General features: G+C 46.3%; 1 protein-coding gene across 1 annotated transcript; it reads right to left on the bottom strand.

Annotated features, from left to right (window-relative positions):
• Positions 1-301: 301 nt before the first annotated feature.
• CSUI_001730 (trna splicing endonuclease) lies at positions 302-25,308 on the bottom strand. Its single transcript, XM_068061935.1, has 10 exons — positions 13,243-25,308; positions 11,558-12,680; positions 10,140-10,822; positions 8,964-9,160; positions 7,824-8,434; positions 6,625-7,025; positions 4,535-6,120; positions 3,722-3,769; positions 3,344-3,661; positions 302-2,434 (listed from the first exon to the last, which is right to left on the bottom strand). Exon 1 carries the CDS (start codon positions 23,035-23,037, stop codon positions 13,303-13,305), a length of 9,735 nt encoding a protein of 3,244 aa, XP_067926090.1. The 5' UTR covers positions 23,038-25,308; the 3' UTR covers positions 302-2,434; positions 3,344-3,661; positions 3,722-3,769; positions 4,535-6,120; positions 6,625-7,025; positions 7,824-8,434; positions 8,964-9,160; positions 10,140-10,822; positions 11,558-12,680; positions 13,243-13,302.
• Between the last annotated feature and the right edge of the window lie 330 nt (positions 25,309-25,638).

The raw sequence follows: 25,638 nt of genomic DNA, 5'->3' as shown, positions 1-25,638 counted from the left end.
GGTCGGTCCTTCTCTCTGCTTGAAGAGCGAAAAACAACGCCATCCTCATCGGAGCACGGCGCTTACCGTTGAGTTTTCTTTCCTCACTAGAAAACCGTAAGGTTTCTTACGGACCTCTAGAATTGCGTCGTAGTGGCACAGGAGCGCTCGAGAAACACTCTCACTTATACTTGCACTCCTTTCAAATCCCGCAGAGTAATTCCCTCGCCCTTGGCTCCTCTTGCTGCGCATGGCGTCCCTTCTGTCACCCAGCGCTAAGTGGAATGAACTGCCCGGATGGTGCCCAGCCAGACTGCATCTCCCGAGTGCTGGTCGCAGGTGCCCGTCTGACGAAAGCCCCGCTTTTCCCCTCAAGGTGAGCCTTTTGACAGGGCGAATGTACATCCTCGCTCTTGGAGTATGTCGGTACCCTGGCGGCAAGCCTGATAGAAGATTGCTCGGCCGTCTTCACCGCCTCTATACAAAAACTGAGGGGTGCTTTTGCATGTGGAAACGATAGTGGATTCACAATTCAAGCTTTCTGCCGCTCTACACACAACTGGGTTCTTGGATTCTTATAGCACATCCGTATACATGCATACATCCTTACTTTCAGTCGAATAACATATGCAGTCTTCCTAAAGGTAGAACTGCCCTTAGTGCCTTTCACAAGAAGTTTCATAGCTTTTCTACCTTCATACGCAAAGATACATGGCCACTGGGTTGCCCGTCCCAGTATCCGGTTTGTTTTAGAGATGAAGAGAAAGGAAAAATACTCTTGCAACTTTGTTTTATTGCTCTGCATATAAAACTCCCTGGTAAGCACAAGACAATGAACACGGATGCACACATACCCTAAACCGTAAACCCAGAAAAATGTGTAGGTATCGGAACGGAACTGGCGACGATGGACCGGTGTGTTCTATCGCCTCACATCTCCACTCCTTCGGTCTTCTCCCTCCCTCGTACGCCGAGTCGGAGAGAAAGCCGGAGGAGGTCGGAAGACTCTCTGTTTTTTGCCAGTGGCACCTCCCGGTGAATTTTTGAGTCGTTCCCCTGCTTTCTCCCTTTCTCCCTGCATAAGATTTGCAGGTTCTTTCCTCATTCCTCCTTCTTCTCCTCCACCTTCTCTCTTTTCTCCATGGACTATCGGATCATGACTTTTGCTTTGAGGAGATGTCCTTTCTCCAGGTTGACCGTGGTGAGGCATCACTCTTGTATCCGAGCATTTCTTTCTCTTGAAGTCTTCTTCAGCAGCTTCAAAGAAAGCATCCAGCGGGTCTCTACGGCCTTCAAAATCCCCGAGCTCTCTTGTCTTCTGATCCCATCTTCGTGCGAAACGAGTTCTATCACATTGGCGCCAAGCGGACGACTGACCCACGACGTCTTTTTCCTCAGGTCTCTTTGAAGACGCGAGTTTTCTTAGAGAGCTCGGCGGGTGAAGGATATCAATATAAGCATCATTACCGAGGTGTTTCACGTGGGATATCAGTCGTCGAAATGCAGTATGCGTCTGTAGTGTCTCTCCATCTCCTACTACCCACAGCGCATCTCGTGCTCGGGTTAAGGCCACATTCAAGCGACGTAAGTCTGCGACAAACCCAAGGGTTGAAAAACGTGCACTGGAAGATGTCGAAGCCGATACACATACAGATGAAGATGACGACGAAGAAGAGGCGCTTGAAGAACAAGATGAAGACGACGAATTCGATTCTTTTCGTAGATCCCATACAATAGAAGGAATGTGTCGCGATCTTTTCTTTGTTACCTTGCCACTAAAGCCTGAGGCTGTCAATGAACAACCTTCACTCGTCTGTAACAACTCTCCTTCTGCTTTCTTCTCCTCATCATCCTCCTTTTCAGTTCTCCGGTCCTTTCCTTCTTTGTCCCCCTCTGTCTTCCTCTCTCTGCCAGACACATTCCGTTGTTCTTCGCGCCGTATCCTTTCATCAACACCAACTTTTTCCGAGTCGGCTCTTCTCACCACTGTCTCTCTTCTTTTCTCTTCCCCACGCTTGGATCCTGCGTCAGCCGAAGATCCTCGGCAGGTATCTGACGTGACGCCCTTATCCTTCGTCAGCTCTAGCGACTTCCTTTCTGTAGCTGTCGGTTTCTCGTCATCACCTTCCCTCTTCCGATCACTTGCACCGCACGTGTCTCCTCCTCCATCACCCTCATCCCCCCTGGCTATCGCCGGAGTGGCTCTTACAAAAGAGATAATCACGATCGACTTTTCTCTCCCTTGGAAAGCATCGACCGTATTGATTTCAGGCTGATGCGGAGCACGGCTTAGAACAGGATCATCTGCAATCATCTGCTGTATCAAACTCACTTGCTGCCGATAAGGTGTGATGACACCAACATCGCTAAGCTTCTGCCCTGACGCTGGTAACGGGGGTGATGGAGATGATGGCAGTGCTTTCCCCGAAGACTGTGGAGGAGTCCCTTGTACACCCTGCATATAGAAGAGGACGTGGAGACTGGATAGCAAAGCTCGTGAAAAACTATATATATTACTACTTACACAGTCATCGCACAAGCATTCATCTACACATCTGGTCGGGCTATAGATAGACAGAGAGACAGACACATAGATGTACTTGCACGCATGGCTCCCCGAAGGCAGAAAGAAGGCTGAGCATGAGAAATGTTTTACATCCAATCAGGAGAACTGCCCACCTGATCTGTGCACTTTTTCCACTCTTCAAGACAGAGATACAAACAAAACAGCTACTAAAGATGCACACTACGTCACGGACGTAAAGATGATACTGAGTGAGTACAGACATAGCTTCATAAAGAGACTCAAGCTAATCACACGGTTACTGCGGAGAAAAGGGACACAGGCACATCCGCTCTTCTTCGCACTCATTCTCAACATACGGTACGCCTCCCCAGTCATCAAGACACAGACACAACCCTCGCCCTATGGCTTACACCTCGGGGTGCATCATGGCTGTTCGGACACTACTGACAGATGCTAGTGCGTTTACAACGTTCTCTTCTTTGTAGACGATATGACAGATAAATACAGCAAGCTCCATGCCGTCAAAACAGAAAAACAACAACTCTATACACTCTGGACTCAGCAAGTTTCGCAAGGGTGCCAGTACTTCATTCAGTGTACCCGATGGTACGTGCATGCCGTTGGTTGTTCTGAAGACTGACCCCCTCCTCCTCCCTCTTCAGCATCCTCCAGACAGCCTCATGACTGACTTTGGTAGTCATGTGTTGATAAACAGACCAGCGGTGTTTCAGCTTATATCAGCAACAAGCAGTGGGTTGTCTTTTTCCCTCCTGTAGCATATGTGCGTATGCATCTCGAATGCCTCCATATGAGAAGTGCTTGCTATAGAAGTCTTACCGTTGTTGGGATCTTAAGAATCTCCGGAAAGGAGTCACCAGAGAGAGGAAGAGGAGGGGAAGAAGAAGAAACACCGCTCTGAGGTTTGGGTGAAACAACTTTGTGCCCGAAGTATAGATGAAGCGATCGAAGAAGGCGAACGACAAACCGGGCTTCCTCGAAATTACGAAGAGAAGCAGACTGCCACCGATCTTCACAGCTCGGCACGTGAAAGAACTTGAGAGGCGCGAAGAGCCAATGGAGACGAAAGCAAGGGAGAGGCTCACGATGAAATACTGACGCACTTGTCTTTAAGCGGCCTTGATAAAAGGCTTCTGACTATAAACACAAGGAAAGGCAACAACCGGGAAAAGTCTGACTCAAGGAATCTATACATACACGTCGATTCTCTTCGTGCAGGAGTCTGAAAGTCTCTTCTTTCTCACTCTTTCAGAAACAGAAAAAGAAAAACAAGGAAGACAGTGTGAGCTTCTACAACGAGACACATCATAAGCAGGGAGCGCACCATCATTCTTACTCCATCATGATCCCGCACAAAAGAAAGTCTATTATTTTCAAGTGTCATACTAATATCGTATCACAGACGAACAATGTATGCACTTACACCCGCAAAGCGACGCCTGAGCAACCTTGTCACGTACGCGGGCTGCTAAAACACGTATGAAGAAACAGGCGGACTGTACTACGCGCTGTCATCGGTAGACAAAACGCGCTCGCCCAAGCGATACCGTGTTAAGACAAGTATATATACATGCAGAACGATATCCATACATGCACAAAGATACCCCTTCACGTAGAGCTTTTTAAGAATCACTGGCGTACTAGGACACCCGAGAACCACCGATCCGGACACACATGTAACCCGTCAAAAAGACCGCATCGTCCTCCCCCCGTGTCAACCAACAATCTGTCGCGAAAGACTTCTATATCGAGATCGAGAGTACGCGTCCATATACATGTATGTATATATATATATATATATATGTATATATCCCAGGTGGCATAGAAATCTACGGAACACACTGTATGTTGCTCTGCCGTAATGACCATGATTGCAAAACCCACTGAGATACCCAATCAGTTTGGTCGACTACGGAAGCTGGACGTTCCTTATTGAGAAAGCGAGTCTACGAGGATTGGCCCCTGCTTTCACGGAAGCAGTCCCTCCCGAATTCCTTCAAGAAAGCTTACAGGGAAGCGGACAATTTCATCTCTCATGCGGTACTGCGTTGTCAGGACATTGATTCGCAAGGAAGGATCTGCATCTCCCGATGTCTTTGTCAGAGCAATAGATACACCCCCGCGAATTTCACTTCTCATCTTGTGTTCATCTGGTTTCTCAGTTCCTGTAACTACTAGATGGCCGGCGCTAGTTGTCGTGAGAGCGGTACCATCTCTGCAACTGCTATTCTTCGCATGGTTCTTTTCTTCCTTTCCCAACAGAGATGACGGGTGATGTTTCCCCGGGTCTTGAACTCTTTCACCCGCCCCTATGACACATCCCTCCTTTTCCTTCTCGTCTCTACCTTCGACTCCTGCTGTTGCCCGATGATCGCTGGAGTCCTTCTGATGCTCTATAACTGTCTGCTTTTCTTTCTGAGCATCGGAGCCAATAGTGCCACTAGCACTGCTACTACTACTTTGAGTGGCTGCCTCGATGGTACCAGTCCACTTCCCTTCCCCACTCTCTTTTCTTCTGTGATGGGTCGCCATCATTTCCTCTGCACATAGCATGAGCCTTTCAAGGAGGCTACGACCTAGGCCTCGACTTTCAGCTAGAGCAGAGAAGACAGTCGAAGGCAACTGTTGAGGATCTCCTACAAGAATACATCGGTCTGGTGCTAAACGGAAAGGTATCAAACAGGAAATTTCACTAGCTTGCCCTGCTTCATCGACAATCAAATAAGCGTAAGAAAAGGGGGGCGCCGATACATAACTTCCGCCATGCGGTGTTCTCAAGTAATTTCTACTCGGATGAGTAGGAAGGCTATTAAGTGTCATAGCACCAGGAGTCATTAAGCTTTTATCCTTCCCTCCTCCTAAGCCCAGCATCATCCCACCTCCTGCCCCCCCGGAACAACCAAGTCCTGATGAAGCGACGCCTAGACCGACTGTTTCAGAGAGAGCATAGGGACAAAGGATATCTGTGGCACTAGATGAGAGAGTCGTAAAGATGATATCACATGTCAGAAGAGCTTGATATCGACACGCTGGAAGCAAACTGGCTTTATCCAGGCGTCTATGGTCAAAGATAGAGTCCAGTTTCGCATTGATTTCAGTTAACTGGAACTCGAGCGTTTGGCGTAGATCTCGTAACGTGAAGGTGGCTACTCCAGTAAAAGACGAAAGATATTCTTTAACAGAATCTCTATCCTCTTCCGTTGTATGTGTGTTGACATATGCTGGTGAGTCTAGTTGCTTCAAGATCTCTTCGATTTGAAGTTCTTTAGAACCTCTAGATACATCTCCTGCGGCTGATGTATCCTGAAGTGAAGTATGACCTGCGGATGAAGCCAGACATCCACTGAACGAACTCGGCATAGACCCACTCCCAGTCGCTCCTCCTGGTCCTGCACACTTGCCCTTAGGAAATCTATGAGACAGAATAAGTCGTATAGCTAAGAGCTGCTGATGTGCTACACGTTTCCTCTGACGGAGCTCTTGGAGCCCTGCTTGAAAAGCCTGGTCGAGCTGTTGATCGTGAGCTTCACGGAGTCGCTTCACCTGGCAATCCAAGCTTATACATTGTACAGACTCACGAATACGATCAGGATTCCCTACGAAACGCCCGCAGACAGCAGAAGGAAATGAAGAGAAAGAAGCAGGCAATAAAGCATAAAAGAAGAGGCAGAAGAAGAAGAGTATCTATCGAACAACCATGAGAGGAACCACAGAAAGAAGACTGATGACAGCAGTCCATCCTGCGGTGAGACTCTAGACAGAATGGACGAGAAAGCATCGCTTATGAGGAATTCATTTGCGTACAGACGGAAAGATTCGAGACCGCCTCTGATCGCGGATCTCTCTGTTCTCGTGGCCGATCTAAAGTCCTGAAAGGAGGGAGCTTAGTGCTGCTATATACGTCGAGAAAAAGCGACAACTCCCAAACGAGACGAGACGTCTCTTGCCAACACTACCGTAAAAACATGGATAGCTAAAGGAGCTTTAGTGGCACATCATCAGGTGCAGCGATGACGACGGCACTACCGCTCCCGCTGCTCTCCTTCTCTTCTCCTTCAATGTGTGTTTTCTATTTCCTGGTAACGGTCTATCTCACTTACCAATCCGGATACATGTAGGTCTGAAGACTTCTCCTGTCATAGGGTGCTGCAGTCCATGGAGAATCAGTCTCTCCGCTATTTCATCAACAGCTGCGTTAGATGGAGCGCAGACAAGAATCTTTCTCTTCAGACCTCGAGAGAAACCAGGAGAAGAGAAGACATCTTTAGGACCTCCTGCTACTCCCCCGCGGGTCTGATGCATCTGCTGCTGCTGTAAAGTTCTTTGTTGCTGTTGTTCCCGAAGACGGGTGTATATGATGGAAAGCATTGCTATTAGAGTCTGAGTCTTCCCTGTCCCAGGAGGACCTTGGATAAGCCCTACCTTACTCTCCCTTGTCAAGACATCACGCACAGCTGCACCCTGAAGAATAGCACACTCGTTCCTAAGCTTTCTATGGGTTCTGAGAAACGGAAAGAGCGCATATAAGAGCGGTGAGTATCCATGCCGTACTTCTACTAAGATAGACAATCCACCAGCACACTTCGACAAGATAACAACTACCCATACATATATCACTCTTTGTCCCTCCGATTTGAAACATGTGTTGACATGTAAATAGGAGCAACCAGGTAAAGGGTCTGAAGAATCCGCTGTGTGAACATACGTACCCAGAAGCAAGCATCCTCGTGCAGGCAATACACGCCAGCTAGAATGATCTACCGAGGTCATGCCAGCATAGACGGCCGCGGAGAACACTTATGATGCGACAGAAAGGCAGAGAATACGACAGATGAAAAAAACACTCGACACCCGAAAGAAACCCCTCATTCTTGTTTATGTACTGAAAGACACAATGAGCGAAGGAAGAGCTCTTCATGTCATGAACATGAGATCTATGGCGAGACCGAAGAAGCCAGTAGACTCATACACATAAGCTATACTCTTAGGCTTTCGCACAATATGAATCAATCGGCGTAAATGCAAAGAATTCGTCTCACATTCAGACACGTTCTCTGATCTATAGACAGAATGAGTGTCACCCATGAGTGTCCCGGAGGGATTCTTTGTTCTACATCGGGGGCGGACACACGTAACACGGTACACATATATAAAAAGAAAAAACGCATGACAAGCAGCAATCGTAACGCCTATACAAACTCCGCCAAGGCACCTCTGTGGAAACACACACTACAGCACGCAAGAAGCACGCAGTGACCCGAGGCGTTTACCGTCTCATCTGAAGATACTACATGTGTACACATGGCCTCGCATCAAACTGAAAACATCCCTGACTAGGTGACATGTCTCTCCCTTTCTTGCCTGAGAAGTGTCTAGAAGCTTTTTCCTCATCTGGGTATCGACGGCCTGCTGCACCCAAGCCGCTGCCAAAGCCGCTGCCGCTCGCGATGCTGCTGTCGCCCCTCCTCCTCCTCCTCTGCCCTTGCTTATACTAGATGAACCAGGTGACTGTCCTGTCTGTGGAGAGACAGAAGAAGGGACTGCTGACCCGCCTTCTTTGAGAGACACCCCTGCACTCCTGTCCTCGACACTAGACAAAACGGTGCCGGTAGTTTGATCTCCTGGCCGACAGCTAGCTGCCGCAGGATGAGAAGAAGAAGGTCCGCGTCCAGCTGCGACAGCATTTGAGTGGCTGTGCTTATTTTGGAGACACTGGCGGTTTCTACCAGGAGCGTCAGGGGAGCTGGAGGAGGGTGCGGAAGAAATAGACGAAAGGGGATCTAATACGAATGAAAAACGAGGTGAGAGCTGACTGAGAAAAACAGCTTGAAGCTCCCGGACAGATGTAAGGAGTTGAGTGAGAGAAAAGACGACCCAGTGAGTATTCTCACAGACCTGGTCCACTTGAGCCTATAAAAGAAAGATAGGACAACACCACTCATGGGGAAAGATGTAACTCTGATGCATTCTTTCGTCCTATATGTACTGATACGCAAAAAGCCATCTATAAGAGCAACCCACAAAGATTTCCAAGCATAGAAGACAGAAACGAGAAAAGACGAGAAGGAAGACCAAAAAGGAGACAGTGTGAGAAATAAACCCGTCGTTCAATCCGCTAAAGGAGAGATCATCGCATTCAGTCCTGCCTTGTGTCGATCCTTCTGGAAGCCTTCCACTGCAGCAAAGTGGCTGTCTGGTACTCACATGCGGTACAACCTCTCTTACTATGGCTGCAACAAGTAAACATATACTCACGAAGAAACGGCTGTTCGTAGTTTCTTCCCAGTGACGCAAAGCAGGAACGAACCTCACAGACGACTGCCGTCTGCGGTACAGAGTCACCTTCCTTCTCACGCACGCTGTAGATACATCACAGTCATCCTAGTCCTTGCGTATCCACCACCTCTACGTGACTGACGGACTCCCCGTGTACGCTTACTCTCCTCATACGATGTCGAGCAAGTGAGGCCGAGTGATTCAGATCCGCCGTGACTAAGACAGGAAATCTCACGACAAACTGTGGACTTCCCGATGGAGAAGAACAAGAAGCGACACCTCCACCGCGGTTACTAGAGCTCGTTCTCCCCACACCTATGCGATGTGATCCGTGTGCCTCTTCGACTTTCTCAACAAGTCCTGAAAAAAACACCGTCCACTTATTTTTCACGTCGCCCCTGTCTCTACCGCTACCCTTTCTCTCTCTCCTCGTCTCTATCTGAACATGTATGTATACCCAACAAAAAGCCTCGGAATCGAAACGGGGATATGTTTATGTGTCTATCTCTACAATGATAAAAAACCTACAATCAGTGATATACATATATGAATACGCAAATGTATATATATATATATATATATATACATAACGGGTATACATGTATATAGGTGGAGGGAGACTCTGAATCAAATGCCGACTGCACTCCACGAAAAAAAGAGAGTTCTGCACCTGTAGACTGATACAGACAAGTACAAACAAACTAATACCGAGAAGTTGGCCAGACATGCTCGACTGATCACCCAGTACAGAACTCAAGACGACGGTCGAAACTGTATCGGGGATGAACTGTACAGACACTCCAACAACCGACACGACGTCTACCCTTGGAGTGAAACAGCTGTAAGCCTGCTGCGTCATTGCCGCATTGGTGGTCTTCCTAGGACATAGGAAACAGAATGGAAGAGCGCGTCCTATCAGCAAAAAGTACGGATGAATACCGTGAAACTTGGAGAGAAGAGAAGCAGTACGAGATGACCTCGCAACAGTTACGCCGCACCTACAGATCACTCGACTAAACTGTAGACGCACACCGTGTGTTTCACAGACTACAACGCGCAACCTTCTACTCTTTTCTAAGTGAGAGGCATGTGTATGTCCAGATGTCTAGCTTGGTTTTCTTGTTTCAGTCAGAAGAATACACCCGCGCCGTCAAAGATAGAGATTCTCGGCCGCAAAGAACAGGAAGGGAGAGGTCTATCCGGACGCTTTGCCAAGTATAGCGAATCTCTCTTGTTCTCCCTCTACTATACTGATGGCGATCATAAAAGACGACGAGCGGTGAAGAGCGGAACGAGGAAAGCGGCGTGCGTTTCCATGTGCATCCAAATGTTTTCTCACCAAGAAGGAAAGACGACTCCATAGGTATCTTCGCAATAGCACTGAAGGTACGTCCTCCGATCATTCGAATGACCGTCTCAGCATCCGTCTCACCACTAGCTCCTCGAGATAAAGGCTGCCTTTCAAGATTAGTCTTTTGTATCAAAAGACTCTCTCCTGGATTCATCATACCCGTCGCGGTCACTAGAGAAGACGATGAAGAGAGATTTCCTATCTTTGCTAAAGCGCTTTGATCAGATAGGTGTGCTTCCGAGCACTCATCCACAGGCCGTGGTGTCAAGGAAGGAGACGTATGCGGAGAAGTATATCGGACAGGGACAAGGACGACTAATTCATACAGACTGAATCCGCTGCTACTAGGAAAATATACATCATTCGTAGACAGGGCGGCACGAGAAGAAGAGGACGAAAAAGAGACATCGTCTACGGCATCAAGATCTCCACTGCCAGGAAGAGAAAAAGGATTTGAACGACCTGCGTAACCTTGGCCACCGTTGAAGGAGTTAGGGAGACGTCTCCAGTTATTTAACATAGAACTCGATACAGAAAAGAGACCTGAAAACCACTGATCACTCTGGGGTTGCATGCGCTCTAACACGCATAAACGAGGATCTGCAGTCTGCTCTCGAAACGCTTGCCGTAACTGATGAAGAATCTCTAAGAATAACAGAGGAGCTACAAGCCTGCAGTCAAGAGAAAAGACACACACAGAGAATAAAGCTACACTCTAGATGAAGGAACCAGCTAAGCCCTATTGAAAGGTCCCAGAGAAACCTTCTCTTGAAACGACCGAGTACGGATTCCCAGTGGGAGACCATGCTTTTTCAGGATTCCGGAAAGACGAAGACGCGATATTCATAGAGGAAGTTTTGAAGTAGGAAGACGAAAAAGAAAGAGGTTTTCTGTACATGTACGTATCGACCTGATGAAACTCATCCTATCCTTTCGAGATCAGGCAAGCTGTAAGAAGATAGAATTTGCCATGCAGTTCTCCACACATACACCTACCTCGCCTCTCTCTCCCTCTACGCATAAAAATTTCCACGGCACATCAGACAGAGACAAACGCAGGCACACATATAGAGATATGCATGCCTGAAGCAAGAGAAATGGGTACATAGGTGTACGTATGTACATAGACACGTATGTATCAACAAGCAAAGTGGAATGAAGGTTGGCTGTTTGTAGAGTCTTACATGGCTTTCCCTTCGGAGATTCGAAACATCGCACCAATGTGTATGTACACCGAGGCCAGTGGAGTCAATCCTACTGGAGGAGAACTGCGGAAAATGAAACTAGGAGTACCAAGCCAGGGAAGAGTGCTCTAAAAAGAGAAACGTTACTCTCTGTATATACACCACAGTCAGCCCTCCTCTAGAAATTCGTAGCTTCCACAGATCTCCGTATGAATCTCTTACATCTTGAACTCATCCAGACTTTGATATCGTACAGGTAAACGCTGTTGAGCCCGAACCCGTAGGGTGATTGTATCGAGAGAATACTTTCCATACAGAGCTACAGATTTCTGATTTCTTCGCGTAGGTGAAGAAGATGGATGAGCCCCCTCTTTTCCTTTAGGTCCTTGTCTATGATCGGCGCCTTGTGGACTCAGCTGTTGCTGCAGCTGTGGTTGATGCTGCTGTCCTTTCCTTTCACAGTTTGTCTCTTGCTTCTCTTGTTCTCCCGCGCCTCTACCTTTTTTTTCTACTCCTTCCTCTTCTCCACCCCCCTCCTTTCCTCCCTTGGAAGACGAAGAAGAAACACCCCTATCTTCTCTTATTGACAACACTTCTCTTTCTGTTCTCGGGCTCTTTTTTGAGCTTGGTTCTGCTCTTTCTTCATGTTTCCTTCCTTCTCCTCCTGTCTTGTTATCTTGAAGGTTGAGGTGCCTGTCTTCTGCCAGCTGCTTGGAACAGAAACTGCGACTACTATGGTTACTGGGAGCCGTTGCTGAACCCGAGGACTTCGTAGAAGAAGATGAAGTAGGAAGATTGGGTGGTGCTCTTGATAATTCTGGACGTTGAAAACTTTTGTTATTACTATGAAAAGAAGAGGCACTCCCATCTCCTTCTTCTCCTCTCGCAAGAGCATAGACATCTACATGAAGGAGTCTCCATAAGAATTGATCTACGCCCGCTTCAGCTTGAGATCGAATTTGAGCGCGTTCTCTTAACTTTCTTGTTTGTTCTAACAACTGTTCTTCTTCTTGTTCTCTCTTCTTTCTCTTCTTCTTCTCCTCTTCTTCTTTCTCAAGAAGACGTTGCTGCCGTGCCTCACGTTCTTCATCTTCTTCACGTTTCTTTTCAGCAACGAATGCTGGGAGCGGATGTTTTCTCATCGGATCTTTGAGCTGAACACAGCGACGGACAGCTCCACCTCCTCCCGTCAATAAAAGTCCCTTGCCATTGGTACCAACACCTTTCGGAACACCTCCCATGTCACTACTATTACAAGAAGCAGTAGTTGTAGTCGTCGTTGTCTTCAGAACCTCTCCTTCCCCGGTCCCTGTGCTGCTGGTGACTCCTCCTACTCCTGCTGGGCCTATTCGTAACCAAACAAACATATGCATACACACCAAGGGTTGTATTCAAAAAGGGAACAGAACAGGGTGAAGAGACACCTACGGCCATCTGTACAAGAGTCGGAAAGAGCTACTGCTTTCGTGAGGCAAGCAAAGATGAAGGGAAAAGGAAAGAGAGAAGACGAATTCTCTTCACCACACACCTACATACGAACACTGGAATCTATCTACAGATAGATATACAACCGACACAACACATAAAGGCCACGAAGAAGAAGACGAAAACGACCCCCACCCCGCCCCTCGTGTTCCGACTAGAGTCACAGAACAACTGACAAAGCTATGCATCGACTTTCTTCTTCACTTGCAATGTCGTTTTCTTCAGATAGAACGACTGATGCTGCTGCTGTTGTTCTCCTCTTTTGCTCGAAACGAGTGAGTATGTGCCGACGCTTTCTGACGGTGAAGAAGGAGAGGAGAGAAGTGAAGGCGCAGTTGGACTGTAAACTGTCTATTTATAGTACCTGGTGTGACACTCCTAACTACGTGAAGGACAAAGAGAGAACTGATCCGACCACTGACCGTGCATGCAGCGGAACAAAAGGCACCATCCATCCTACAGAAAACGAAGAGAGGGAGGGCTCACTTACACAAAATACTTGAAGAAGAAAGAAGATAGAAAATCAGACCACGCGGCAGAGCGAGAGAAGAAGAGGGATTTGGACAGACGCCCCCGTGTATCTTCTTACCTGTTGTCGTGACATGAGTGGTACTTGGTTTAGCATCGATCTGTCGTGATGAAGAAGACGAACCTTTCATGAGAGGAGGAATCGGATTCTTCGCTGATAAGACCCTGACTCCTCCTATGGCTACTACTCCGACTCCTCCTGTCGACGAAGAAGAAGAAAGATTTCCTCGGCTTTTTGAAAGACCTTTCTCTTCTTGGTGTCTTTGTTGTTGCTGGGCCTTCATCATTTTTCTTACCTGTTCTTGTCTTTTAGCTTCTTGTTCTAATTCTTTCCATATCTGTTCGCTCATATCTTTCTGTCCTTGGTCATTACTCTTATCTTTCTCTCTTCCTTCTTTCTCTTCTCCTCTTTCCTGTCCTTGATGATGCTGCTGCTGGTGGCGCATCCCCTCTCCCATGAGACTTCTACTATCAGCAAAGTGAGAAGAAGCATCCTGATGTTCATTCGTCTTCATCCCTCTTGAAGAAGAGTCACTATAATCCGCGCTGAGCACACGGCGATGTCGATCAGATGGTAACGCCTTTCTTACTAAAGAACCGTCATATCCTATCTTTTGAGCTACCTTGCCTAACGACCCTTTAAGGAGGAAGGGTTTCTTCTTTCTAGAGGAAGTGAATCGATAGCCGGTCAGATTCGCATAGGGGTCCTCACGAGATTTCTGTTGAAAATGCTGATGGTGAGGATCGTGATGCTGTTCTTGTAAAAGTAAACCAGACAAACCTCGCTGATGTCCAAGAGAGATAGGCTGACGAGGAGCTGTACCATCTGAAGGAAGAAGAGGAGGAGATTGAATGCCTCCATGAAGATTTCCTACGGCCCCTGAACTCTTCCCCGAAGTCGTCAGTTTCCGTTCTCCTTCCTTTGCTAAACCAGAGAGACATGCCGAAAGCATCTGTTGAGCTCTCCTACGTAAATCGATCTTCTCAGCTGCTGCTGCAGCTCTCACCTGTTGAACACTTGTCGACCGTGAAAGAACATGTAGAGAAGGAGGCGGAGAAGAAGAGGAAGCAGGAAGAGAGGAAGAGACAGGAGGAGGAGAAATCGATGTGCTTCTTGAAGCCTTCCGATCATTATGAACAGAGAAAGGAGGCGAAGCTGAGGAGGAAAGACAATCATTTGGAGATGATGTACATATAGGATCCTCCGTCGTACATAGTGAAGATGAAGAAGGGAAGATATTTTGCATGGTATTACGGCTCTGCGTAGAGGAAGAAGAAGCTTTGAACTTTTCTGTCTCCTCTTTAGAATGATAGAGACTAGGATGCTGTTGTCCTTCTTCGTTGGCAGGAAAAACACCACCTGTCATATTCATCATCAACATCTTTCTTGCAGCATCAGTAGCTTCTTTACGGGCAAGCTTTTCATAGCCCGCTCCGAAAGCCTTTGAACCACCTAGGGAAGTGGTCCCGAAACAACCTGCCGGAATAAAGACCCGCTGCTTTCCACCAGCAGCCCCAGCCGAAGGAGACAACGATGACGAGGATGATTGAAGAGATGTTTGTTCATGACTTCTCTTCAAGGTTTCCGCCTGTCGCTCTTGAGCGAGATGGAGATCTTCTCTAATCTTTCGCTTTTTCGTCTCTTTCTGTTGTAGACTCTCTGCTTGAGCGGCTGTCTCCCATAGCTCCTCAATTCCTCTTTCGCTTTCTTGAATACTTTTTTTCTTACTCCCTACGCCAGGGCCAGTCGATGAAAAAGATTCAGGAAATAGGATGTTTGTGAGGGAAGAGGATGATACATTCGTTTTGTGCAAACTCCTGGTCCCCGCAGTCCCAGAAATGGTGTCATGAGGTGGTATGATTCTTTGCTTTCCCATTCTTTTCAAGTCTTCTAGAGATGAGGTTCTTGACGGAGATGAGACACAGGAAGAATATGCAGAAATAGGGTCTACATCCGAAGGCGATGAGATTGAAGACACATCAGAAGAAGGAGAGACAGATCTCATTGTAGATGTAGTCGTTTTTTCCCGCTCTTTCCTCCAGGCTTTGTCCACAGGTCGATGAGTGAGGAAACGTTCACCATCATCATCTTCACCTTCTCCAGCCATCTGTTGAAAGAAATCTCGAACTTCTTGTTCTCTTTGTTCTCGTGTTAATGGAGTCTTCCTAGACCCTCTTCTTCTTTTCTTTCGACCTCTTGAAACCTCTAGAATCCTCAATTCCTCATCTGTATCTACAGTCAAAAATTCTGGTTCGTCAGTCTCTTCAATATGAAGAGAAGAAGAAGAAGGAGATGCCCCGGTCACGGTCATTGTCTTCTTTTCTAAGAATTCAGGACGTCGAGGAGAAAGAGAAGAAGACGAAGGTGGAAAACTTCTCCCTTTGAAAAATCGAAGGTCATCATCCTCTTCTTCTTCACCTTTTCCTTCTTCATCGTCTTCTGTATGTCCTTCGTCGCGATGCTTATGTAGTCTTCGTCTCCTTCCGCCTCCTGCAAATCTTCTTGTTTCTACTTCTTGTGTGAACTGCGTGGCAAGGAGATCATCTAAGTCTGAACCCCACATATCATCGTCATCATCTTCGCCTCTTCCCTTCTTGTCTTTCTTTGAAGGAGAATTTTTCTTGCTCTCTTGACTAGCACGTGCTAGACAGGCTAATCTCCTCATTTCTTCTTCTGAAGAATAATCATCTGACAACACAATTTCAAGATCTTCCCCTTGGACCGGGGGTAAAGAGGAGACGCCTCCAACGTTTCTCCGCTCCTGAGGTGAAAGAGAAGTTCGACGCGGAGTAACGTCTGGTTGACTACCATTCTTCTCCTCTTCCCTTAGTGTCTCTCTACCCTCTTCTTCTTTTGCTTCGTCGTGTCCTTTCAGTCGGTCTCCTCCTACGCTTGTCTGCGGTGCTTGTTCTTCAAGTCCGCCCGACCGATGAATAGACGATGGCAATGACACTGTCCCTCCTCTCTCGTTCACTGTAGCTTGTTGATCTTCATCATTCTCACGCTCATCTTGATCACAGGAGATGAAGCTATCATTCCTTCTTACGGCGTCTGGATTCTCCTTTCCTCCTGTCTGTTTCATCGTGAAACTGACTTCTCTTGCTGTTGAAGGTGGGAGAGCAAAGTCTTCTAAATCAGTCTCTTCATCATTGTGCATATCTCTCTCTTTCCACTCATCCTCTTCAACGTCTTCTTCCTCATTCACATCTGGTCTCCCTCCTCTCTTCAGCGAGGGAATCGTCTCATCATCGTCATCTTCAATCAGGATAACCTCTTGTTGCTGCTCTTCTTCTTCCTTCTTATTCTTCTCTATCTGATCTTTGATATGGATAAGTTCTCTTTCTTCTCCATCTTCATCATCGACACCCCTTTCCCCCGGGGGGCTCTTGTTCATAAGAAAAGAAACGTCTCTCACATCTCCGTGACTCCGTGACCAATGAGTAGTTGAAATAGACTTGTTGGCATCTCTAAAATCCTGAGCCTTATACCATGGAGAATTCTGAAGAATCTCTTCTCGTAATCTCCGGGTCAAGAAATCTTCTTCTTCCTCCTCCTCCACTCCTCCTTTCAGTTCTATTTCTGAAGGATCTTCTCCACCAGATACAGTCGACTTTCCTCGGCTCTTCTTGTCTTCATCCATAGAGACATCTGACGCAATCCCTTTCTCAATACCAGAACTGTCCGCTTCGACTACAACCTCAACTACTTCCTGCTGTCCGCACGAAGTGCTCGAAGGACTAGAACGAAGAAGAAAATCATCGACTCCTACAGATGAAATAGCAGCGCCTTCGTCTTTCCCCGCTGATGTCTTGGTCTCCTTTCTTGGTACTTCTTCTCCTTCTATCTTCTCTTGTTCCTCTTCTTCCACCTTCGTTTCTTCTTCTATCTTCACTTCCTCTCCTATCTTCACTTTTTCTCCTATCTTCTCTTGTTGTTCCTTTTCTTGAAGAGGGGTATGGAAGTGACTTTGGGCCTTCCCGCCAGCAGAAAGATTTTCATACACGGAAAGCCTTTTGTCCTCTTCGTTTGCTTTCGGGACTGTGATCTTTTGACGATGAGGAAGCCTCTCCATGACCACTTCAACTTCCTCACTCGACAGTACCTTTCGCTCTTTTTCCCCTTGCAGCAGACATCGTTCTCTACCTACAGAAATGTCTGTCTGATCCACTAGAGAAGAAGAAGAGGAATCATTGAGAGGATCTCCATATTTAGTCAGCTGTCGTCGATCTCCTTGTTCGTCTTCTGCCCCCTTGCTTTCGCCTTTCTCCTGTGAATGTATACCTTCACATCTCTTCTTCTTTTCGTTCAGTTGTTCACAGAACTCCTCCTCCGCTTTCTCTCGAGAGGAGGTTGAAGATCCACGATGAAGTTTTATGTCAGCTTCTTGCTGTACAAGAAAGTTTAGTAGATCATCTAACATGACAGAAATCTTGGCACAACACCAGCATGTTCCTCGTAAGAGTGATGTGTCTTCTATCTGATGACTTGTGTATGTAGATGATGAAAACGTTTCTTCTTCAGTCTTTATCTCTCGTGCTCTCTCCTCTCGACAAGAGAGTCGTTTCTCTTCATTACTCTCTACACCACCCCTTTCCTTCAGTGCTGTCCCCACTGAGTTAGATTCCTTCGAGGAGATCACTAAAGGAGATTGTTTTCCATCCCGACTGTTTGCATGCAAAGACGAAGAATCACATTGAGACGGTCGGTGAGAATACTTGCTTCGAAGTTCTTTTCTCCTACCCTCCGCTTCAGTATGTACACCGTGAAACAAGTTTCTCCACCTATAGAGACTGCCCTCATCTAAGAGACTCTCCAACCGTCTTTCTTCTTTTCTTGACTCCTTCTGATCTTCTGTATACGGCATCGCGTGGCCATTATGAGCTGAAGATTTCTGTGCTTGTCGTCCATCATTCTCTCCTTCCGGTGGTTCTTTCCCTGTGGAAAGAAGATGAAGAGAAGAGTTAGAGCAAAAAGAAGAAGATGGACGTGATATAGATGAAGCGAAAAGTTTCCCAAGAAGAGCAAGGGTATAAAGAAGATTCTGAAGAACACATATCTCAAACAAGCTACGATCTTTTTCATAGGACGAGCATAAAGTTCTCGCGAAGACTATCTTTCGGCATTCATCTTCATCATGACGAGAAATAGAGTTTAAGAGATCTTCTTCTAACACATTGGCTTCCGTTTTGAGGTTCTTCTCTTTCACACCAGCATGACCCTCTTCCTTCTTCTTTATATCCCTCGCAAGAGCGTCTCTCTTGTTTCGGCAAACATCCGCTTTCTCTTCTTCACGTTCACATTCTTTTCCAGTGACCAATAGACTAGGTTCTTTCTTTGTATGCTGTGAAGAGAGAATGGTTCCTTTTGAGTCTCCTTCATCTCTCATAAAGGAAGCGTGTTTATCTTCATTTTTTTTCGTACGACTAAAATCAGTCCCATCGCGGTAACACAGAGAGGCAGGCGTGGACACCAAGGACCCTTGCTCTCTTCTTCTCGAAAGTTCCATCTGCCATATAGAGAGAAGTCCTCGAAGAACATCTTCCAAAGAGTTCAATAAGACTTTAAGAGAAAGTAAAGATGGCGAAGAAGCAGGAGAAGACGATGATGAAGATGAGAGCGATGATGTATGACAGGTCGTCTTGGTTGCTGACGGAGGGGAGCCTAAGAGAAAGTAAACGCTTTCTCTCTCCTCGCAGTTATCCTTTCCTGTATTGAGAGAGGACTTCGATGATAAAGGTAAGAAGGCTGGATGACACCCAACAATAAACATTTCCTCACTCTTCGTAAGAGACTTAACTTCTTCATTCTCAAAGAACGAGAGAACTGATTTCTCTTCTTCTTGTCCATGCTCATCATCTCTGTCATTAACAGAACGGTCGTCGACTACTGAAGAGGAAGAATTAATTGTCTTACACGCCAGAGAGGGTCTCGAATAATCTTTCTGCTCTGGAGGAAGAGTAGAAGAGGGACCATCACATCTGTTGTGCACCTGAGGAAGAGGATCCTTGTCTTTCTCAGTTTTGACCCGAACTTCAGATAAGCAGCTGTCTTTCTTCTCAAGAGGTGAGATGGAAGACGACGCCGTCTCATCTTGTTTCCCTCTTCGAGTACAGAAAGACGCGAAGTTCGAACCATCTGACTGGTCTCTCTGATGACTTCTCATGTGATTTAGAATCGACCTAAAGGAGCTCACACACGCCGATGCTGTCCCAGCAATTCCTTCCTCCAGTAAAGCTCCTACAGATGCAAGTCCCGGGATGGAAGGTGTGCATACACCACATCGATTGGTGAGTGGTTTAACGAGTGTGCTTCCTTTTTTGTTTGCGCGTTTACTATCTGTACCTGATGAAGTCATCCATTTCCGCTTTAGTCGAGGGAATGTCGAATCTAGAGAACTTCGATTCTCCTCTTGGTTAGAAGTCGCAGAAAGAGATAGAGAAGACTCACCTAGGTCTTCTTTCTCATGAAGGACAACATGATCGAACTCGCTCACAGCTGATTTCATTGTAACTGAAAGACCCACTGAAGATGAGGAGCTAAAATTCTCTTCACTCTCTCTCGACGTCATCACCTTCATACTTCTGAATCTCTCTTCATCAACAAATGACTGAGAGAGAACCAGAGCACCTCCCTGTGATGCATGGCCAGAGAGAGTAGACTGTGGTGGAAGGACAACGATAAAGAGAGAATGTAGAGCTCTCAAGATAAGGCTGAGATGTTCTAACGTCCCTCCTAAATCAGAGACAATCGAATCATAAGCATCATTGTCATGGATTGTTTTCATCTCTTCATTCTTCTTCTTTCCACCGGGCAACTCGCCTTCTACTCGTATCACTTCAACTTCAGAGTCTTCTTCACTCCTCTTCACAAGAACTTCTTGATAACGCTCATATCCTCTAGAGAGACTCATCGAGAGAATTCGCAGCAAAGTCATCCACTGTTTCACGACCATCCCCATACGTGACGTGACATCTGTGGAGAAAGGAAAGAGAAGAGAAGACGGAGATGCGATGGAAGGACAACTTCCTTTTACTAAAGAGATCACACAGGATGAGGTAGAGCATGATGAACATGTCGATCCTAAGCTCACAGGAGATCGAGCTGTTGACGATGGCGAGGTACCCTTTATACCCTTCTCTTCCTTCTGTCCTAGTGGTGTCTGAGAAACACGGCTCGCCTGAGAGAGAGAAGATGGAGACGCCGAAATCTCCTCTGTATGTGAGGACAACGGAGAATAACCGCAACGTGGATCATGAACTGCGGTGCATTTTGCATCTGCAGGGCACTTGGAGAGGACAGGATTCGAGAGCGAGGAAGAAGAAGAAGAAAACGAGGGATGAGAATGTTGATGGCGAGAAAGGTGATGTCTTCTGATTGTCGCTAAGTGAAGTGCCGCACATGCGATTAGACGAATGGTCGGAAACGAGTGTGTTTGGAGAGATAGAAGAACCGGAGCTACTTCTAAGGGAAAGAGAAGAAGAGAAAAGAAAACGGCATGAAGAAAGAAGAGAGGAGAAGGTAAGAGCGGTAAGATAAAGACTGGCGGAGGGACAGACAAGGCCGAAGGAAAAGAAGGGGGAAGCTGATTCATATCTAAAGAAAATGACAAAGAAGAAGAAGAGAATGATGTATGATGATGAAGATGTGAAACGATTGTATTGAAAAGCTCTTTATGACAACGAAGAAAGTTCTGAAGCCCTTCAAGACTATCGTAGAGATGTTGGTGACTTTCGAGCGAAATTTCATGAGATGACCATTGATGATGTTGTAGAGTTGAGAGGATATCTTCTCTCGTCTCATTCTTATCGGCGACTGTTTCTTTCTCTTTTCTACCATCGTGTCCTTGTATGCTATTCTCTTCTTTCTTTATGAACACTTCTTTATTCTCTCCTCGTCGACCTGTTGAGAACAGTCTCATTCCTTTCATTGAAGCAAGTAACCACCCAGGATGCTCCTGTTGGTTTGACCTTTCCCCTATCTGCTGTCTTCCTTCTACCGTATCACTTATGTTACTTCTTCTCTTTATGTCCTCTCTTGGCCTTTGTTCATCATCGCTTGAAAGAAAGGAAAGATATCTCTCTAATAACGAGGGAGGCTTGATCCTCACTCTCTCCGTTCGCCTCTTTAAAGATTCTGCAAGAAACCGTGCTAACCTCTTTCTTGAGGAGATGAAGCGTTGGGTAGTATATGTTAAAATAGACAGAAGAAAGGAAGGAAGGGACGAAGATACAGCACGAAGATCATCCGTCAAATCACCAAGAGGAAAGGAGAAATGAGGACATAATAATCTTCCGCTATCAAGAAGAATCTCAAGTAATACACAGGAGGCTCTTAACATACGATCCAAAATGAACTCTTCTTCAAGGGAGGACTCCCCTGTTGTAAGAGAGAAAGATGACTCATTACGGAGAGTTGAGGAGAGACGAGCCAAAACTTGATTCATCACTCGAGAACGAAAAGATAACAAAGGAGACATCCAGCTGTCTATACACTCGAACTTGTTGCAGGGAAACTCGAAAGAATCATCCCTTCCACCTCCATCATCATTCTCCCTTTTGTTCACTCCACAAGTTAATGAAGATGTAGAGATTCTTCTTGTCTTCATGAGCGTCGCAGCATCTCCGGCCGCAGCTGCTGCAGCAGCTTCAGCAGCTACGGCAGACAATCCACGTTTCTTTCGTTTTGTCGTTTCTCTTTCCTTCTTCTTTTCTTCATCCCCTTCATCTTCACCAGCCATTTCATCCCGGCTGTGCCCTTCTCTGTTCGCAAAGAGACCACCCCCATTCTCACCTCCTTCTCCTCTGAAGCTTGTTCCTTCCTTCTTTCCATCAGCCACGTCCTTTCGCTTCTTGAACTTATCTCCTTCATTGTTTTCTTCCTCTTCTTCCTCATCTTCTTTTAACTCTCGTAAAGACCGGACAATTCGCAGTAAGTCCCATGCAAGAAGTTGTCGCTGAAGTCTTTTACAACCTCCTTCTTCGCCCTCTCCTCCCCTCTGTTGGTCTTCTTCTTCGTCTTCGTCGCGTGTTGCTTCGCTCTCGTGTTTGTTATCCTGGGTTCTTCTTCCTTCGTAAACTGAGGAAGCAGTAAGGTGATTCCTCTCTCTACCTCTCGCCCCTAATGAGGTGAAGGACTGCAACTCTCGTCTCCGCAAAGCAAGTAGAAGTAATCTAGACAGAGATAGATACTGAACCACACAAGCAGGACAACGAGCAAGAGAATCGGACAAAGACGAGAGAATCAGAGAAACACGACGCCCGAGTGTATTCTCTTCTTCCTCTTCAAACTCGAAGGAAAGCAAAAACAGAACTCTCAGTCCATCTCTCCTCAACTCAGGCACACAAAACACATGTTGACGCCCAAATGCAACAGAAGAAGAGGAGGAAGAAGAAGAAGACCGCGGGAAAGATGATGAGGAGGAGGAGGAAATTGATAGATGTGTTTCGAGACGTTGTAGAGAATCTAGGATAGCAGCATATGTTTCGTCATCATCATCGACATCACTTAGGCCAAGTAGGTCTTCTGCTGTTGGGAGTTCTTGTAGCGACGAAGAAGTTTCTTCTTGAGCGAATGAGGAAGAGGATGAATCATGAAGAGAAGAAGAAGAGGAGAATAAGAAAGAGAGACGAGAAGAACGAAGATACGGAGGGGCAAAGATGAGATTCTCATCTTCATCAGGAAGCAACATTCTTCTATAATTGCCGAACGAAAAAGAAGAAGGAGTGGAAGAAGAGAAACGACGGCTTCGTCATCCTTTTCACATCTTAAAGAAAAACGGCCTAAACCTCAACAGAATCTTTTCTGTCAAGTATCGTCCTTTAGAAACACGAGGAAAGAAGAACATACTAACCTAGGACTTCTTCTCTTTGCCCTCTTCTTTCTTCTTTCCTATATGCATTCATCAAGCCTCCAATCTGCTCGTAGAACTACCACCAAAGGTCAGCAGTTACTTAGAGAGGTGTAATCTGCTACCTGTGTCCTGATGAAAAGTGTAAGAGAAGAAGAAGGAACATCTCCTCCATGCCACTCCACTCATCTCATCTGTCTCACCATACCAGGAATGGCTTACAGTCAACCTACTATTGAATATTGTGGTACCAGGAGGTACTGCAGTCATAAGCTTCACCCGATTTCATCACTTGTATCAACACAGTCCGTTCGATTGGTCTAATATCTACTATCCTAACCGTCTTTGCTATGCCGAATGGTACGCACACAACAATCTACATGCATAGGGATACATCTACAATAAGTGTATCTATGTGTGAACATAGATATATATCTATGTATAGATCTACGTACTGACACAAGGGATAGCGGTAATCTGACTGAACCTCTACACACGAGAATCATGTTACGATGGTGATGATGATGTCGGCTAAGGTTAAAACTGACGCCGCCCTGATCTTCACTGAATACGCACGACTAGGAGTGGATGGATGAAGATGAAGGTGAGGATGATCTGGTCGTTGTTGTTTGTCCTTCCTCTTCATAGAAGTCCGGGGAAAAGACAGCGAGAAGATTCGACGTCACAGCTTTCAGTTATGATAGGAGTAGAGAAAAAAGAGAAAACGTTGAAAGCGACAGATCACTGAAGAAAAGACGATGACAAAATAGGAAACCTTTCATTATTTTGATGCAAAGAAAATGAAGGCAGACAATCTTATTCTACCCCTTCGAATGAGTGGGAGGTGTCAAGAAGTTCTTTGGAATCCATACCCGGGAAAAAGACTACGGAGAAGAGATGGTGGAAGAAGAAGAGGATACAGAGGTTTGCTTTAGAGCAGTGAAAAATAAAAGACGAAAGGAGACAAGGCTGCTGATGAATGTCAACTATTACGATGATCTGACTAGGGGCTCGCACTACAGAAGAGGCGAGAGGAACGAAGCTTCGCGTATGTACACCCGAGTGGTTGTTGGAAAGGAGTCAAAGGAGATCCAATGTCAAAGCTATGAGAATTAGCTAACTGAAGAAGAACGAGTGAGGAAGGAAAGTTTTCAACGTTGTCATGAAGAAGGACTGTGAGCCATGCTACCTTCCTTTATTCTTGTAAGAGTGACTAAAAAGTCGAAACAAGAAGAAAAAAGAGTGGGGAGTCGTAAGGAGAGAAAAAAGAAAAAAGAGAAGATCTTCCTTGAGAGCTTGATGGAATGCTACTTACTGCGTGTGTGTGTGGCGGTAGACTGACGGGGAGATCATTACGAATGTTCACTGAGAGAGCGAACGTCGAAGTCTTCTTTCGCAGTGTAGTCGTGATCAGGTACACTTATGTATGTTCGTCACGTGAAGACAGAGAAAAAAGAAGATTGCGCGATGAGAAGGGCTGCTACTCAAGAAAGAAAGCACCCCAGTGTCGAGGCGGTTGAAAGAAAATTGAGACGGCTGGCTGAGGCCACGAAACGGAAAAAGGCGAGGAGAACTAAAAAAGTAGAGAGGTTTCCTCTCTGGGAGCGATGAATCGATTCCGGAGATCAAAAAGAAAAGACTGTTTCCTTACAGAGAACAGGAAAGTGAGGAATCACGAGAACAGTACAGAAGAGAAGTTCTTCACCTAAACACTGACTGATTCCGCGAGTACTAGAAAGGAGAAGACAAAGAAGTCACTGATTCCGCGAGTACTGGAAAGGAGAAGACAAAGAAGGCAACACAACAAACAAGACAAAGGAAGTATGTTTAACGAGAAACAGCAGAAGTTTCCTGACGACAAAGAGGAGAGGAGGCCGTCTCAGAGGAAACAAAACGAGTATTTCTCCGCGTCAAACAGTAGACTGTCAACAAGTACGCAAACGAAACTCTTCGGAAATTCGTCACTACTCCGATGACGATGATGACAACGACTACAGAACGACAGCTCGGACGACCGCAGGGCGTAGAGGAGGAAACGAGAGAAAAAGCAAGGAAAGATGTGCTTGAAAGGGAGACAACGGCAATCCAGCGCCGCAGTCTGCGAAGATGTAGACGTCATTTATGAAGAAGAAAATAGAGGTAGGCCGAACCTCGCATCTCGAGTCGCAACACTCATTCGATGAACGTCGTTCTCGGGAAGGAAGTTGAGTCGTCGTCGTCGCACATGCAGCCAAAAACAACCTGCGAGTGAGCGCATGCGGAGTCGGCTTCTTCTATGCTTGTTTTGACATGTAGACCGAAGAGAATGACTTCTCTTTCTCCGGCTTTGTCACTTTTCATTACGCCTTTGACTCACTCTGAATCGATTCCGAAGTATCGATGAGTGTACGCGTTAGCTGAAGCTGCAATTGGTGTGTCAAGGCGTTCTCGATTGCCCACCAC

Source organism: Cystoisospora suis (assembly GCF_002600585.1).
Source record: "Cystoisospora suis strain Wien I chromosome Unknown contig_687, whole genome shotgun sequence".
NCBI lineage: Eukaryota > Apicomplexa > Conoidasida > Eucoccidiorida > Sarcocystidae > Cystoisospora > Cystoisospora suis.
This window is presented reverse-complemented; position numbering and strand designations above follow the sequence as displayed.

Coding starts and splice junctions, on each gene's coding strand:
- CSUI_001730 (XM_068061935.1), bottom strand. CDS start 23,037: ATGTTGCTTCCTGATGAAGATGAGAATCTCATCTTTGCCCCTCCGTAT.